This window comes from Cololabis saira, chromosome 11 (genome assembly GCF_033807715.1).
Source record: "Cololabis saira isolate AMF1-May2022 chromosome 11, fColSai1.1, whole genome shotgun sequence".
Taxonomy (NCBI): Eukaryota; Metazoa; Chordata; class Actinopteri; order Beloniformes; family Belonidae; genus Cololabis; species Cololabis saira.
The window spans coordinates 40,564,331-40,580,399 of NC_084597.1; the positions used below are offsets into that span (position 1 = coordinate 40,564,331).

At 36.6% G+C, this 16,069-nt stretch overlaps 1 protein-coding gene across 1 annotated transcript; it reads right to left on the reverse strand.

Annotated features, from left to right (window-relative positions):
• Positions 1-3,377: 3,377 nt before the first annotated feature.
• rnf180b (ring finger protein 180b) lies at positions 3,378-14,329 on the reverse strand. The gene is made up of 8 exons (XM_061734517.1): positions 14,286-14,329; positions 12,128-12,234; positions 11,382-11,471; positions 10,234-10,971; positions 9,281-9,409; positions 7,702-7,921; positions 6,816-6,941; positions 3,378-4,195 (listed from the first exon to the last, which is right to left on the reverse strand). Exons 2-8 carry the CDS (start codon positions 12,182-12,184, stop codon positions 4,011-4,013), a joined length of 1,545 nt encoding a protein of 514 aa, XP_061590501.1. The 5' UTR covers positions 12,185-12,234; positions 14,286-14,329; the 3' UTR covers positions 3,378-4,010.
• Between the last annotated feature and the right edge of the window lie 1,740 nt (positions 14,330-16,069).

Genomic DNA, 16,069 nt, shown 5'->3' on the forward strand with positions numbered 1-16,069 from the left:
CAAGACTCATCACTGGAAAAAACAAAAATTTTCACCTGTTTTAAGTAGACTTTCACTTGAAATAAGTAGAAAAATCTTGAAAACATAGAAAAATAAATAACAAAAATAAATATAACCATAAACTTGCTTGCGTCGTTGTGCTTGAACCACTTCTGAATATCCATCGTTACTTTGTGTTAACGGAGCAGCAGAGAGCAGCGTCTTGCTGGTGCAGGTAACTGCTGGAAGCAGATGAGTGACGGACACTGGCAGATTTATGGTTCCGCGTTGCACCAACGCAGAGCTTACGGCGTAGGATACGCAGGGACGCAACGTACGGTGCGCGTCGCCTCGTACCCTACGCCGTAGGCTACGCCGTCGATTTAACGCGGAACCATAAATCAGCTTGACGCGCGCGCATTTGTCAGTTTTCTTTTCGTCTTTTCAACTGAGCATGCAAACACATAAACAGTGGGTGCAATGCATGCTTATGCACCCTCGTAGAACCGGTCCGGCGAAGCGTATTGCATTCACTTGAGAAAAAAAAATCTGCTCTGTTTTTTCTGAATTAACGAGATAATTATCTCAGAAGTCCGAGAAAAGTTTTAATGAGAAAAAAATCGCTTTCCGTCTGAACAACCGCAAAATCCTGAGGTGCCTGCATGTGCAAAGTCGACAAACTAATAACAATATCTATATAACTTAAAGACAAGAGTATCTCCCAATGTTTCAAACCAAAAGCAAAATAAAACTGGATTAAACTGAACAGGTGGAACATGTTTGTTTCCATGAAATTGTCTCGTGAATGACAGATTCTTGCAAGTTGTGAGGTATCTCGTTAATTCGGAAAAACATAGCAGATTTTTTTTTTTCATTAAAACTTTTCTCGGAATTCTGAGATAATTATCTCGTTAATTCAGAAAAACAGAGCAGATTTTTCTTTTTATTAAAATTTGATCTCGTTAATTCAGAAAAACAGCATTTTATTTTTCTCAAGGGAATGCAATACGCTTCCGTACCTGTCACTTTCATACAGATGTCGCACACGGGGCAACAAATTCGGCTCTCAAATCAGCCGCAACGTAAACTTCGTATCTACAACTCGTGGCTATCAATCAATCAAGTTTATTTTGTTGTGTTCCTTTGAATGCAGATTGGAAACAAGGAAACAATATTACAATTTTTTACTACTGCTGTCACCCCTTTGGTGAATCGGCATCAGTTATTCATCTCATCACCAACTCCTGAGAAAAGAGGACTTTTGTACTCAGCAGCAAAATGTTAACATATATAAAAGCTTATAACGTTAACAAAATGAGCCTTCTGTCTCGAAAATAGAAAATACGTTTAAAGACTTAGTTGATCTTTAAAGATCAGAAGGGAGATCTCTTTCTGGAGCATTGTTGCTATATTACCTTAAATTCTCTGATAAAGGATATCAATGAATTAATTAAATGTTCTTAAGTCTAAACAAAATTATTAACCACCAGTTGAAGAAACATGGCTCTAAAAGTGTCATCTGAACATTGTGTGAGACCCAATCAAAGTCACTGGACTTGTTTGTCAAACTCAAGTGACCTCAAGGAAGGGGGTTTTACCTTTTAACCCTTTATAGGGCGAGTAACCATATACGGTAATTTCCGTGGACATGAAAAACTACTTTCCCCAAACTTCTCAGTGAGGTCTTGAAGTCATGTGAGTTAATCCTGCCAATCAGCACAGATCATGCTTTGTCACAGACAGTGTCATCATGGCATCTGACCAATCAGCAGGGCCCTGGAGAAGCGGGAACTTCATTGATTTTCAAGAAGGGGAAAATTCACATTTTTGCTCCTACTTTCTTCCACACAAAAGTTCATGAAGCTGAAACTAACCATGCTAAGTTGATGACACTCACACAGTATGTGTTTGAATGATGGTGCTAACTGATGAGATAAGTGTTGTTTGTGCAGAATTAGTGAAATCAGTGAAATAGTTAGCATGAATAATGGTGATCCCATATATGATCATACGCCCCTGTGTGGTAAAACTAGTGCAAGTGACTGAGGAACCTTTTATAGACATATGCCAGATACTCTAGTAAGCCATACTTTGTGTATTTTTTTTACAAATACACCCCTTTATGGTCAAACTAGTTCAGTGACAGTGTCCTTTTGTAGACATATGCCCGGTGCATCTAGTAAGTCATACTTCGGGTGTTTTCGTTTTACAAATAGCGCATTATAAGGTAAGACAATATTGGATGTTGCATTGGATGTTGCCACAGATTTGTATAGCATAATATCAGTACCACCATTAATTCTAATGCTATTCTTCATTTCTTGTTCTGTGGCATGGTCAATGGCATGGTCAACCTGCCTGCTGCTGGTGGAGAGAGAGGGTCAGGAGGTGATTGGACTGCTTGGATGAAATATATGGATGGAGAAAAAGAGAAGCCCTATAAGTCAAGTTGTACCATTTATGGAGAAAAATTCTAATATCTCTATGAACAGACAGTAAAATGTTGAGAAGTTTTAAAAGATAAAGTGTCATAAATATTATGTTGTATGTGTTTTTTGTATTTTTATACCCAATTTATGGGTACAATTTCACCCACAATGGGCAAGTAACTATACATGGTAACATCAGCGTTAGATACAATGTTACTTGCGATGGGCAAGGAACCATATATGGTAACTTCTTTGACCTTGATTTGCATCAAGAATTAAAAAAAATGAAAAAAAGAAAAAATGAAAAATGCTCTGGTAGCAGCCGCCAATAACACTCTAGAGTTTAAATTGTACATTTCCAAGTATTTCAATGAGTGCCCTATAAAGGGCTAATTATGTATTTTCAAAATCTTGCTACGGATTTTTCTCCAATATCTTCCACCCAACCTTTGATGTCACAGTAAGCCATGATTCATTAGTGCTTTTGCGTATCCTGGGGTATGTCTTTGGAGCAGTTTTAGGTGGCTGTGGCTCATGAATGAAGCAAGGTGTACGTTAACCAATCAAAAGGTCTACTGTTCCATCCCATGTTGTGCAGGTTGAGCACGTTCAGAGCAGGATACTGATGATCATATTGTTTGTGAGTCAGTTTATAGAACAATAAAAACAGCAGGAATGGGTGAATGTGGCTTGAAAAGACTTCAGCACAACTTAAAAATGGGCTTTAAATGTTCCATTATTTACATACAAGGGAAAACCCTCAATCCATAGGTACATTTATGTGACACTAAACTTAAGAAAGTCGTTAATAGTCCCCAAAAATCAGTGACTTCTTCCCTAAATGGCCACAAGGGGCAATGATAAGCACATTTTAAGTTTAGTTTAGATGTACATGAGGCTTTATAGATGAGGAATAATTTTTGTTGCTCATCTCGGGGAACTTTGCATTAAAAAAAAACAAAAAAAAAGTGGAGTCACACTAATGAGTGTTAAATATACTCTGCTTTTAATTGTCTGTTCCTTCAACCCTGCTGAGCTGTAAACACATATATATGAACACACAGAAAAACAGGACGCATCTCTGATGTAATGCAAGAATGCCAATACTTAATTTCTATACAAGTAATGATATTAAGCACAACTATTAAAATATTTGCCATCTGTAGAAAATACTAACATTCAGCCTTATATATTATATTGATCTTGTCATCTTATTTTCAAAAAGAAAACATACATATTTCCCCAATATTTTGAATCAATTTGTCTAAAAATAAATATATTAAAAAAATCACTTTGGGAAACTATGAAACAAAGGTTTTACTCTAATCATGCGCATAACAAGGTTGCTTTGACTTTGTACACCATAAAATGTATTTACATCAACTCATCAAAGCAACAAAGGCATGAAATAAGCTCTTCATAAGTCACACTGTATCAACCCATTACATTGGTCACATCTTGTATGTCTTGATCATCTCTGTAATAAAAAGCAGGAGGTCAAACATTCGACTAAATGGTTGAATCCAGCATAACCCATATTACTAACGCTCCTTAAGGAAATATAAACTGGATACTAGCTACAGTCATTCACGCTTCAGGGTCTCAGAAGAAGAAGTACAACAGTATGCAGATGAAGAGGAAGACCAAGATCCAGTTCATTACGTGGATGTAGACGAATGTGTCAAAAAGCCAGTCGCACATGCCATTGAGGTTCAAAGCCATAAGAGTGAGGCCTCCGTGTGCAAGGTGCCGGCGTCTCCCTGGCATCGCTGCATTTCTCAGATATCCTGAAGAACAACAAATGCAGAACCGGCAATCAGTGATGTAGTCCAGTGTCTCCCAACCTGGGGTCCGGGCCCCCCCTGGGGGGGCGCCAGAGATCTCTGGGGGGGCGCGAAATTTTGTCTGCTTTGAGGATATGCAGTTGTAAAAATTATATTTGCACATGTTAAATAAATAAAAAAATCATAATAACACACCTAATGGAATACTGTAATCCAAGTCTGTATAAACCCACGTAGTATTTTAAAATGACCAAAATATATTTCTAAGTTATTTAGCAGGATAAAAACGTAATAAATTATTATTATATCATTATTCAACATTTAATCATACTACTACTCCAACAGGTTGTTAAAGGAAAAATGTTAAAAAATTTTGCTCTCATATTAAAAGAGAATTTTTCAGAAATTATTTTACGTCCTTGCAATTATTTTCTGTGTGTATTTTATACATTGGTGACACAAAATGAAGGTGAGAAAAACAAAGTCATATGTATACAGGGTAAACCAAAGAGAAATGTATCACAAAACATAATTAATGTTCATTTTTTCAATTAAAGGTTTGTAACGAGTAACTTTATTCTTTTGGTGCTAGTACGTACGGGTCGGGGGGCCCGGCTGGTCTTAGACACAAGTAGGGGGGGAACAAATAAAAAAGGTTGGGAACCACTGATGTAGTCTATCCTAAATAATGATTACAAATAACTATGGTTGTCAAATTAGCACGTTAATTACGATTAATCAATTATAGGCATATTTAAAGCGTTATGTTTTTTAATCGCTTAATCTATTTCTTAATCTCTAACTTTACTTTTTCTGTTTGGGAGTTGCCTTTATTGTGAAATCTGTGTTTGTGCCGTTGGCTGGAAAACAATGGTCAGTCCCACCTTGAAGTGGACATTGATTGGCTGTCCCTGTGTGTGGGAAAAAAAATGAATAAATTACTTTATAAAGCCTCTTTTTTTGTTGTTATTTATCAATCTTTTGATCTGCCACAATAATGAATTTAAAGGAAAACACCTCAAGTTGGGGGCTTTTCTCTGCAATTTTAGGTGAGATTAAAAAAGAGATTAATTAGATGAATTAACATGACAGCACTACAAATAACAACCTTCAGAAATGTCGCCATCTGTTTTATTATAAAGTCCTGAAATTTAAACCCTTCAATTACTCCAGAAAACAGTGGACCACAAATACAAATCAATTTAACTTTAATCATCAATTTCAACAAACTTGCTAAACACTAATAGGAACTGCCTAAAATGTTCCCAAAACACACAGGCATGTGTTACTTTTATTAAAAGGAGCTAAAATAATTAGATTATTTAAATTCAATAGCCGAGTTGGCAACTTCACTGTGTGCACTTGTGATGCTATTTCAAAACTAAACAATCAAACCTGTTTAATGATGATATTTACCGATGTCTCCAAAGTATTAAAGAATAATTATTAAGTATTAATAATACTTAATCATCATGAGCCGACATAAGCATAGAGGGAAAATGAGTAGACTGATCCTGAGAGATCGGTGTAATCCTACTGTCGTCTTTGTCCTGTGCAATGTGATGAGTTGTTAATACAGTTATACTTTTACTCCCAACACATCACATCAGGTACGAAGCCCTAAAAACTATTAAATACGCCCTTGTACATCTGCCAGATTTAGATATCTTCTGCAGATGTTGATGACACCTCTGTTAAACCTGATTTCCTGCTGCAGGATTTCATGAAATCCCTAAGGACCACTTTTCCTGAACAAGTTTTATTTTTTCACTTCTTACCTGACAGTCATAGTAGACTTTTCCACAGAAAAGTTTAAAGTAATGAACGTGTTTTATCATTTTTCTTACAGTCAAAAATTCATTACATAAAGTTTCAATTTGTCATTTCAATGGAGAGGCCTAAACTGTAAGAAGTAAAGTGTAAGAAAAAGTAAATTGAAATGTGATGATAAGCTTGCAAAATTAAAAATATAAGCTAATAATAGGACAAAAAAAAAGATTCAAAAATTGATAGCTCATTTAATTTACTTTTCTGACCTTTTATTTTAAGTCACGTCGCTCTAATAATTACCACTCACTTTATATCAAGTTTATAATATTGACAACTTATTTTGTTTTATCGACCTTGTCATTTTTGCTCCTTCAGGCCTGACCAACTTCAGAACCACATTCACTCAGTGAAGGTAGACTCCACCTCTGCCCCTTTTCACAAAGTATTTACATCATTGCAGAGTGTATAAAAAGCTGTCCTCCCACAGATCAAACCGAGCTGGCTCAGTGCTGTATCGGTGTGTGATTTTACGTAGCATCTATGTTGCTGAGCTCGTCCCTGGTATTTTGCACCATTCCTACCATACAAGGAGGAGAGAAAGGCATCAAAAATATCTGGAGCTCTGTTTCTGTTGTTAGCTTTAAAGGCTGCTTCTCCAAACGGTAAATGGGGAACATAATGTTTTTTAACTTATATTAATTTTAACTGCTTTATTTTTTCAATACAATTGCATTTTTTTTCTACGTCATTTTTGTTATTTTCAACCTCTCAAAATTTAGAAACTTTTACGAAGGAAGTTACCTGGGTCTCAGAAACCTAGGACATATTAGGATTAACTAACACAGTTTCTCACCACAAAAGGATGGGAGGCTTCTGCGAAAGCTGGGCAATGGCCATTTTGCACAGGAAGAATTGTGGAAGTTCTGCTTGCGGGTGATGTAGACCTTTGGGAAAAACGTCTTTGCCATCTGGTTGAGCTCTGATGAGAAAGGAAATCAGCACAGTGACGACTTAACAGCAAATCAGATCCTGGAACAAGCACATGTTTATCTGATTTTTACAGCAGTCTCAGCTAGTCTTCAAAATAGGGCTGGGCGATATGGACCAAAAGTCATATCTCGATATTTTCTAGCTGAATGGTGATACTCGATATATATCGATATTTTTTCTGTGCCATAATTGGGGTTTCCCCCAAAGCATTATAGCATAGCATCTCTGTTAGCTTCATTTTTTTCTGAGGCAACCCCTTAAAAAAACACTCAGTTTCAATACAAAGCCTAATGCCAAATGTCACACAGTTTCCTTTATTAACAGAGGTCTGCACAATATCCAAATGTATAAAACAAATGAAATAAAAATAAACTGCCTGCATATATAGAATAAAAATGCTTCTTGAATAAAATAAAACAAATATCCCTTTCCTTAATAACAATTAAATTTAAAATACACTGTGCAATTAATACAATGTAGACAGTAACAGGCAGTGAGGTTGACAGTTCTCAAATAAAACATTCAAGTCAATTTGTCACAAAATAAGCTATTTCAAAATCATAAGAAAAAAAAAAAAAAATTTAAATCGATATAAACGATATTGTCTCGTACCATATCGCGTTTGAAAATATATCGATATATATTAAAATCTCGATATATCGCCCAGCCCTACTTCAAAACTATCTAAAATTGTCAGTATGACTTTACAATAATGAGTGAATGAATAATTATGTCAGTTGGACACTCACCCTTGTAGAAGCTGGTGTGTGAAATGAAGGTACGGCACATAGGACAGGGGGTTTTTGTCGGGTGGTTCTTGGTGAGCGTGCGGAGGCACGGCTCACAGAAGACGTGACCGCAGGGCTGACAACTGTGCGGACTGAAGTAAATGTCGAGACACACGGCGCAGGTCAGGCCATCTACGTCCTCCTCTTCACTGTCCATAGGTGAACCAGTCACACTCTCATCCTGGACACAAACACATCTGAAAGATGTCACATTTTGTTTCCCATTATTGGAATTCAATACATATCCATCTTTGTAGTTTGGTGTTCTGCAACTGGCTGCAGCCTCACTGAAGTCTGCTGGTGCTGCGGTTCACAGTCCTGAGGAGCAGGGGAACAGTTTTTCAATTTTGCAATCCCAATTCTAGGGTAGGTCTGAAATGAAGCCTCCATGAAGCGGCAAGAGAAGAGGAGTTAGTTCTGCAAATTATATGAATGAATGTGTCATTAACAGACTTTTGCAGACCTTGATAACATGCTGAGGATGATCATTAATTTGAATCAGGTGTGTTAGAGCTGGGAAGCATCTAAAACATGCACCACAGGGGAGCTTGAGGACTGGTATTGAAGACCCCTGCTATACAAGATATATGCGTCACTTTTTCTCTGCACACACTGGATTTATAAGAACATTTTGTTAACTGCAGAACATCTACGCTGCAATATGATTGTCCTGTGTTGCCTAGGTGTTACAAAATATACTTAAAGCGGACCTATTATGAAAAACACATGTTTTTTCTTGCTTTAACATATATAAAGTGGTCTCCCCTCAGCCTGCAAACTCAGAGAAGGAAGAAAGTAACCAAATTCTGCAGTGTCTGTACAGCCGCCTGGATGAGCCGTCCAGTGTGATGTGGATCTACGAGCCGTTCAGATTCTGCTCCCGTCGTTACGTACGTACGTACGTTACGATGCGTGAAACCACACCCACAACTAACTCCGCCGGCCGGAGCTTATGAGATAATGCGGTTAGAGAATGGGAAGATAAAGACATGGCTCAGAGGCTGAATTTCTAATTTATTTAGCAAAAACTATCAAAGGTTTGTTTTTAAGACATTCAAGGCCTGTTTAAAATAGGTATTAGATGCCATAATAGGTCCCGTTTAAAATGTGTATCAGTCTGATCCAAAAAAGAACAGTGTAAAAATTCACAATATTGTGTTCAATCCGCTATGAAATCTGAGAAGTTTAAGTTGTTTTAGATGGTGAATATTTGCTCCTATTTTGCCCTAACTCCCGAGCAGCTGTTATTTTATCACACCACCAGAAAACCCCTTACCAACTTTCTAAACTGAGAGAAACATAACTGCTGTCTAGTGCAAGCAAGACTCCTCTTCAGTAATCTACAAAAACCCACTCAAAAACCATGAAACCTTTGGTCCTACAAAACATACAATTTTGAAATATACTTCAAGTGTAACACTTTCCAATGGGATTCAATATTAAATCATTGTTAATGTGTTTTTTTACTTTGTACAAGAAATGTGAACATGCTATTTTTCAACATAAGAGTCTACACGTATTGTAAACTCTGCTCTCTCACCTGCTCCTTCTCCAGGTGACTGTTCAGCCATCTCTCTTTCCTCCTCTCCTTCCTCCGTTGATTCTTCAAGCGATTCTTCTCTCTTTTCCTCTGTCTTATCGACAACAGGGAGCCCAAAGATACTTGAGGCTGAGGAGACAACACACAAACACATTAGGAAGTGTAGTAATCGCCATCTGGTTTATGAAGAAAGACATTGCAGATTGATGGCAGGGAAACCAATAAATGAAAGGCGAAAATACTGAGTTATAGCACAGATCCAGAGTTAAACATATACGGTGGGGCTGGGCGATATATCGAGATTTTAATATATATCAATATATTTTCAAACGCGATATGGTACGAGACAATATCGTTTATAGCGATTTTTAAAAAAAAAATGAAAAATTATGATTTTGATATAGCTTGAATGTTTTATTTGAAATTTGCACAAATGTTTTGCACAACTGTCAACCTCAGTGGAAAAGTCTGCCTGTTACTGTCTACATTGTATTAATTGCACAGTGTATTTTAATTTAATTGTTATTAAGGAAAGGGATATTAGTTTTGTTTTATTCAAGAATCATTTTTATTCTATATATGCAGGCAGTTTATTTTTATTTCATTTGTTTTATACATTTTGATATTGTGCAGACCTCTGTTAATAAAGGAACCTGTGTGACATTTGGCACGAGGCTTTGTATTAAAACTGACTGTTTTTTTAAGGGTTTGCCTCAGAAAAAATGAAGCTAACAGACATGCTATGCTATAATGCTTTGGGGGAAACCCCAATTATGGCACAGAAAAAATATCGATATATATCGAGTATCGCCATTCAGCTAGAAAATATCGAAAAAAAATATCGACTTTTGGTCCATATCGCCCAGCCCTAATATACGGTATTAAAACAGTCACCCGTTAAAACTCTTAGCAATGCACTTTTTAAAAGAACGATCAAAAGACCAGTATTTTACCACAGCGTCCACTTCCAGATCAGCTGATCTGTCAGAGGGAGATCTTCTTTCAAGCAGCAGGACTGAAGCAGAAACCTCTGTGGGTACCGAGGTGGCATCCGCAAAAGACTCAACGACCTCCAGAGACTGTGGTATCTGTTGACGTAGAGGGGACTGTCTACCTCCAGAAACATCTGAACTGTACGGTAAAATATTAAATGAAACTTGACCGTTTGTGTCAGACTGATGACCAGCAGGATATGAAGCAGATGACCTAGAGCCCAATGCATCAACAACAGAGATGTCTGAAGGGGCGGCAGGGAAAGAGCATGGTCTGAAGTCTCCATCAGCATCCAAATTACACCTTCTCCTACATGAGATGCAATTAAGGGGACTGAAAGAAAATAGCTGAGTGTTTTTACTTTCAGTGAGTGGCTCTGAGGGCCCAGCAGGGCTGGCATGAGACACGACAGCAGCACAGTTGAGCTGTAAACTTTGCAGTGTAGTGGCACTGACTCCGAGCGTCTCCTCTTTGCATGGAGGGCCATCCGTCAGCAGACCAGGCTGTCCCTTTCTAGGTCTTGTTCTTTTTGGCTGGATGATGAGGAAGCTGTGCTTGTGGTCATAATCCACACGGCTTTTACTTAGGTGGACTGTGGCATCCTGGCCACAAGGGCACTCACTGTGATTAATAAAGTTAAAACCTCCCAAACGAGCCCCGCAGTTAGAGCAGCTCAGCTTTCCCGTGGTCCACTGAGCCTAGACAGAAACAGCAGACACATTAGTCACAAAATACATTTTTGTTTTGTTTGTTTTTAATATGTTAAGTCTTTCATCTTTTGGAGTCATACATTAATGTGTAAATTACTGTTATAGCCTCTAAAGTAACTAAAAAGAAAAAAAGAAAACCTAATAAAAAACTATTTACATATGACTGGGGAAAAAAAAAATTGATTATTGTAAAATTGTCTACATTGTTTTGTATAAAGTAAACTCTAACCACACGAAACAATTTATGACAGGTTTTGATTTAATAGAAGTAAGAATATATGACTGTATGACCCCGTAAATCTACATGAGAGATTTTCTTTCTCTCTTTTTTTTTGTAAATTGCTTACTTTTTTATTTTTCAACACAATTGAACACTGGTCCTGAGCCAACACACTTACCTGAAGAGCTGAATTCAGTATCCACTCTGGCAACTTGTCAACATTCACATGCCAGATACTGCAAACCGCAGCTGACCTTTGATTTGTGGCCTGGAGACACAGGATCCGCTCTCAGTATCACACTCAAGGCAAGTTTATTTGTATAGCAAATTTCATGTACAAGACATTTCAAAGTGCTTTACATGAAAATATTTTTTAAAGAAATTTAAAAAATCAGCAGCTAGGGCTATATTTACAACTCATATACATACATACATATCTATATATATCTATATATATATATATATATATATATATATATATATATATATATATATATATATATATTAGGGCTGGGCGATTTTGGACAAAAATAAAATCCCGATTTTTTTCTCTGAAAACCCGATTTTCGATTTCGATTTTTTTGGTAAAACTACAAAAGACAATGGAATAAATTGTTTAAAATATTTTATCTTTATTTTTAAAGAAAAATAGCAAACAAATTTTCCTATTGGGTATGAAGTGCAATTGAAAGATACTGTCAATCCTCCTTGAGTTTAGTAAAGTGACAACATTTACAATTTTCTTGACCAAACAAAGATGACTAGACGAGCTCTGTCTGTAAGCCAGCTGCAAAAAAGGAAAATCGATTTTCCAATTTTCCTTTTTTAACATCGATTTTGATTAATAAATCCGATTTAGATTTAAAATCGATTAATCGCACAGCCCTAATATATATATATAAAATGCACACAACTTCTACCAACCATTGACAGACAGGCCAACTCTACGACGCCTTTCCGACACTTTCTGCAGCGGAGCATGGTTGGTTCTGTGTTTCCAGGCTTTACCAAAAGCGATGGCCCAAACAGATCTGCAATTACACATTAGAAACAAGCAATAATAATCATAATTTAAAAAAAAACAACTAAATTGTATTGCAATAGATGTTTGTTATTTTACAAAAATACACTAACAACATGCAACAATACTACTGCATTGGAAAGAACGACGTCAGTAATGTTTACTAATCGTTGGAAGCTGATAGAAACAGCTGTAGCTGGGAGCTGTTTTTATTTTGTCAGGGTTTTTTTTGTCCTGCACATATAGTGATGTTGTATCGCAGCACTGTTTTGATGTTTCATCTTTTTGGACCAAATCGCACGGAACATGTGAAAAACATGTTGGATGTGAGGTCTGGTTTCTGCGCAGGTTAGATGCTCCACTTCAAGCTGAGAGTTGCTCGTCAAAGCAGGAATCACATTTGTATCTAATGCATCTTTGGAGGCTGGAGAGCAGTTATTTCTTGTAAATGTAGCAAAACGCTTAGAGCATTTAAATAAGCTACTTAAACGTTTGTACAGCTGTAAACTTCAGACATTTAAATGCAAAGTGCTTCTGATTCTAATTCTATCAATTCTAAAGCAATTAGAATTGTAAACTTGACTGACAATCTTGCATCAACAAACCCACTTTTCATTAAAAACAATACAATTAAATTGCAAGATATAGTTAATCTGAACACCACTGTAATAATATATAAGGCTTCAGTGCTGCATGCAGGAACTGTTCAAGCCAAGAGAAGGCAAACATGAGCTCAGGGGAACAGCAATGTTTAAGACAACAGCAGTAAGAACAAATACAAAGGGCAGATGTATATCTGTTTTAGGAGTAAAACTGTGGAACTCATGAGACAACGACCTTAAATTAGCAAACTCAATAAAAGCATACAAGATATTATTCAAAGCAAAGGTAATGGACACATATATACAAGCACAATAAGCAAAGAAAGAAGAATGTACACATGCATGAGATGAAATGACAACCTAAATTGGTTTTGTCGGTTTCGTTAGCATCTTTTCACTTTCTGTTTTCAGAGCTATCATTATTATTTTCATCATTATTATTACAATTACTACAGCTATTATTACTATTATTATTATTTTGTGTAGCCTCATGATACTTCATTTGTTCTTTTTGTATATTCTATTCTGTTAAAAGGTGGGCAAGATAAGCTTTATGCTTCAAGCCCAGATCTTTTCAGTCAAAATAATCACAACCGCGGTTGAATTGGTTTGATATTGGATATTGGATTATATTCGACATTCAAAGACATCCATTTAACTTGTGATACATACCATTGGTCATATTTTGGTCATATTGCTTGTGATGCGTTCATGGTCATCTAGACTATATATCACAAGAGAGTAATTATTATAAAATCATATTATGGGCTGATTTAATGTGGTTTTATGAATTAAACACCCATAAAACTTGTGATACATAACAGCGATTGTAGTTTTATGGGTGTTGAATTCATTAAACCTGATTAAATCAGCCCATATATATGATTTTTTAATACTTACTGTCTTGTGATATATAGTCTAGATGACCATGAACACATCACAAGCAATATGACCAAAATCAGTGGTATGTATCACAAGTTAAATGGATGTCTTTGAATGTCGAATATCCAATATCAAACAAATTCAACCGCGGTAAGATAAGCTTTATGCTTCAAGCCCAGACCTTTTCGGTCACAATAATCACAATGTTGAGCAGGGAAAAACCTGTGGATGTTTGTTATCTTGTTTGTTGATGTGTATGCTTGTGATTGACCGAAATAAATATTAACTAACTAAAACTGAACGTTGCTCCGAGCTGTAAAGCCTCTAAAGCTGCAAGTGGTTTGTCCGCGTCTCCCTTTTCCATCTGTGACAACAACAACATCCATGTATCGGCTTTTCCTCGTCGTTTTTTACCTAAAGTACAAAGCTAGTTATGTCGGAACGTGTCAAATTATTTCTATAAAATTAACCAGTTAGCAACCTAGCATCAATAAAACAACAAGCCCTTCCGACTATACTTAAAAACCAGGCTTACAGAGATGTGTTACTAAACATTTTATAAACTAAGTTGGCCAACCTGACGGCTTGAGAACAGACAGACGAGTAAACACATCCTTCTTCTTCTTCGCGTTTTTTGGCGGATTGCAATACCAACTGTGAGGTCATAGCGCCACCTACTGACCCGGAGTATGCAGGACAGGATCTGGTTATCTCTGGCTTTACATTCAATTATCTAATACAGTGGTCCTCAGCCTTTTTTCAGTGATGTACCCCCTGTGAAATATTTTTTCAGCCAAGTACCCCCTAACCAGCGCAAAGCACTTTTGGTTGTAAAAAAAAAGACCTAAAACAGAGCACTGTGCCATCAGTAACTGATTTATTAAACATAAAAATATTGCTGCTATGCTTCAACCACGACTCCATCGTTGGTCCAAGTGATTGACAGGTGAAGCCAGGTGATTGACAGGTTAGGTGGAACCAATTAAAAAAATTAAAATGTCATACATTCTGGATTCATTACAAATCAACTGAAATATTGCAAGCCTTTTATTATTTTAATATTGCTGATTATGGTTTACATTTTAAGATTAAGATTCCCAGAATATTCTAATTTTGAGATAGGATATTTGAGTTTTCTTAAGATTACAGATTATATATGTCAATGCTCTGACCATCTCTATTTCCCAGGTGCATCTCTTTTACTATTCATAATATTCAATGGGTTTAGTAGTGATATTTCTTATTCAGGGTTGAAGCTCAAAATGATCTTAAAATCTTGTGTCATTATCATTTCCATGTGTATTTTGTCTCCTCATCACTTGTAGCCACTTGTCTCCCTGCTGCACAGAAATAGCACTTTCGTCATCTAATGCTGCTGGTGTGAGTGTGAAAAATTATGTCCATCACAGTGAAATGTAGCCATTCCAGTACCCCTTCTATAAAACCTTAAGAAAATTAAAATGAATATAAAAAACTATGGAGAAATAATAAAGAAGCAAAACTATGTTTATAAATAAAGTGTTGTTTATAATCTCACATGTGAGTCTACGCTGAAGAGTAATAATAAAATAATTTTAAAATAATTATAAAAAAGCAATGGGTTACCATTTGATCAGTATGTGAGTTGAGCAAATCTGAATAGTGCAAGAAGGCATATAAATAATTTAATTAATTTTACTAATAAATGTTATAGCAAAGGAAAAATAAATCCCTCCTTTTCATAGCCAACTCCCTAAACCGGATTATAAAAAATACAAATACTAAAACGTAGACTTGTGTCCGTGTATTACCTACATTATTGTTAAACTTAAGATAAAATTAAAAATAATATATTGCCATTTTTTGTATTTCGGAGTGAGACTGAGCGACCGCCAGGAGGTGGAGTTATGCCGCGTTCCATTTGCCTCGGAAATCGGAACTGGGAACTGGGAATGGCAGCCATCTTGGAATGGTAACTCGGGGGTGGTGAAGCTTCTCCCACTTTCCCAGTAGGAAATCCCACTTCGAGGAGCGTTCCAGTTGAAAATTCCGACTAAGAACTAGGAAATTCCGACTTCCGAGGACAAATGGAACGCGGCATTACCCGCACATCTGTCTGGTCACTGAGCGCTCTGATCATGGTGCTGAAAACAGGCCACGTAGGGATGAAAGACAAATTCCCTATGGCGGAGAACTAGGGGGACATTGGCAGGAAATAAATCTGAACTGACGATGATAAATAGTAATCTTATTAGACGGAAGTTAAATGCAAAGGGGGAGGAAGAAGAAAAAAACAAGGCCAACATCATTCAACTCTAGACGACTTAACACATGCAGTTTCGTCCATAGGCCTATTCTTTTCAAGCTCGTGATGATAATATG

Bases quoted from the DNA above. Each gene is read 5' to 3' on its own strand.
- rnf180b (XM_061734517.1), bottom strand. From the start codon at position 12,184: ATGCTCCGCTGCAGAAAGTGTCGGAAAGGCGTCGTAGAGTTGGCCTGT. The intron at 10,972-11,381 runs GTAAGTGTGTTG...GTTTCTGTCTAG, and splicing joins TACTGAATTCAGCTCTTCAG to GCTCAGTGGACCACGGGAAA. The intron at 9,410-10,233 runs GTAAAATACTGG...TTGTCTCCTCAG, and splicing joins ATCTGGAAGTGGACGCTGTG to CCTCAAGTATCTTTGGGCTC.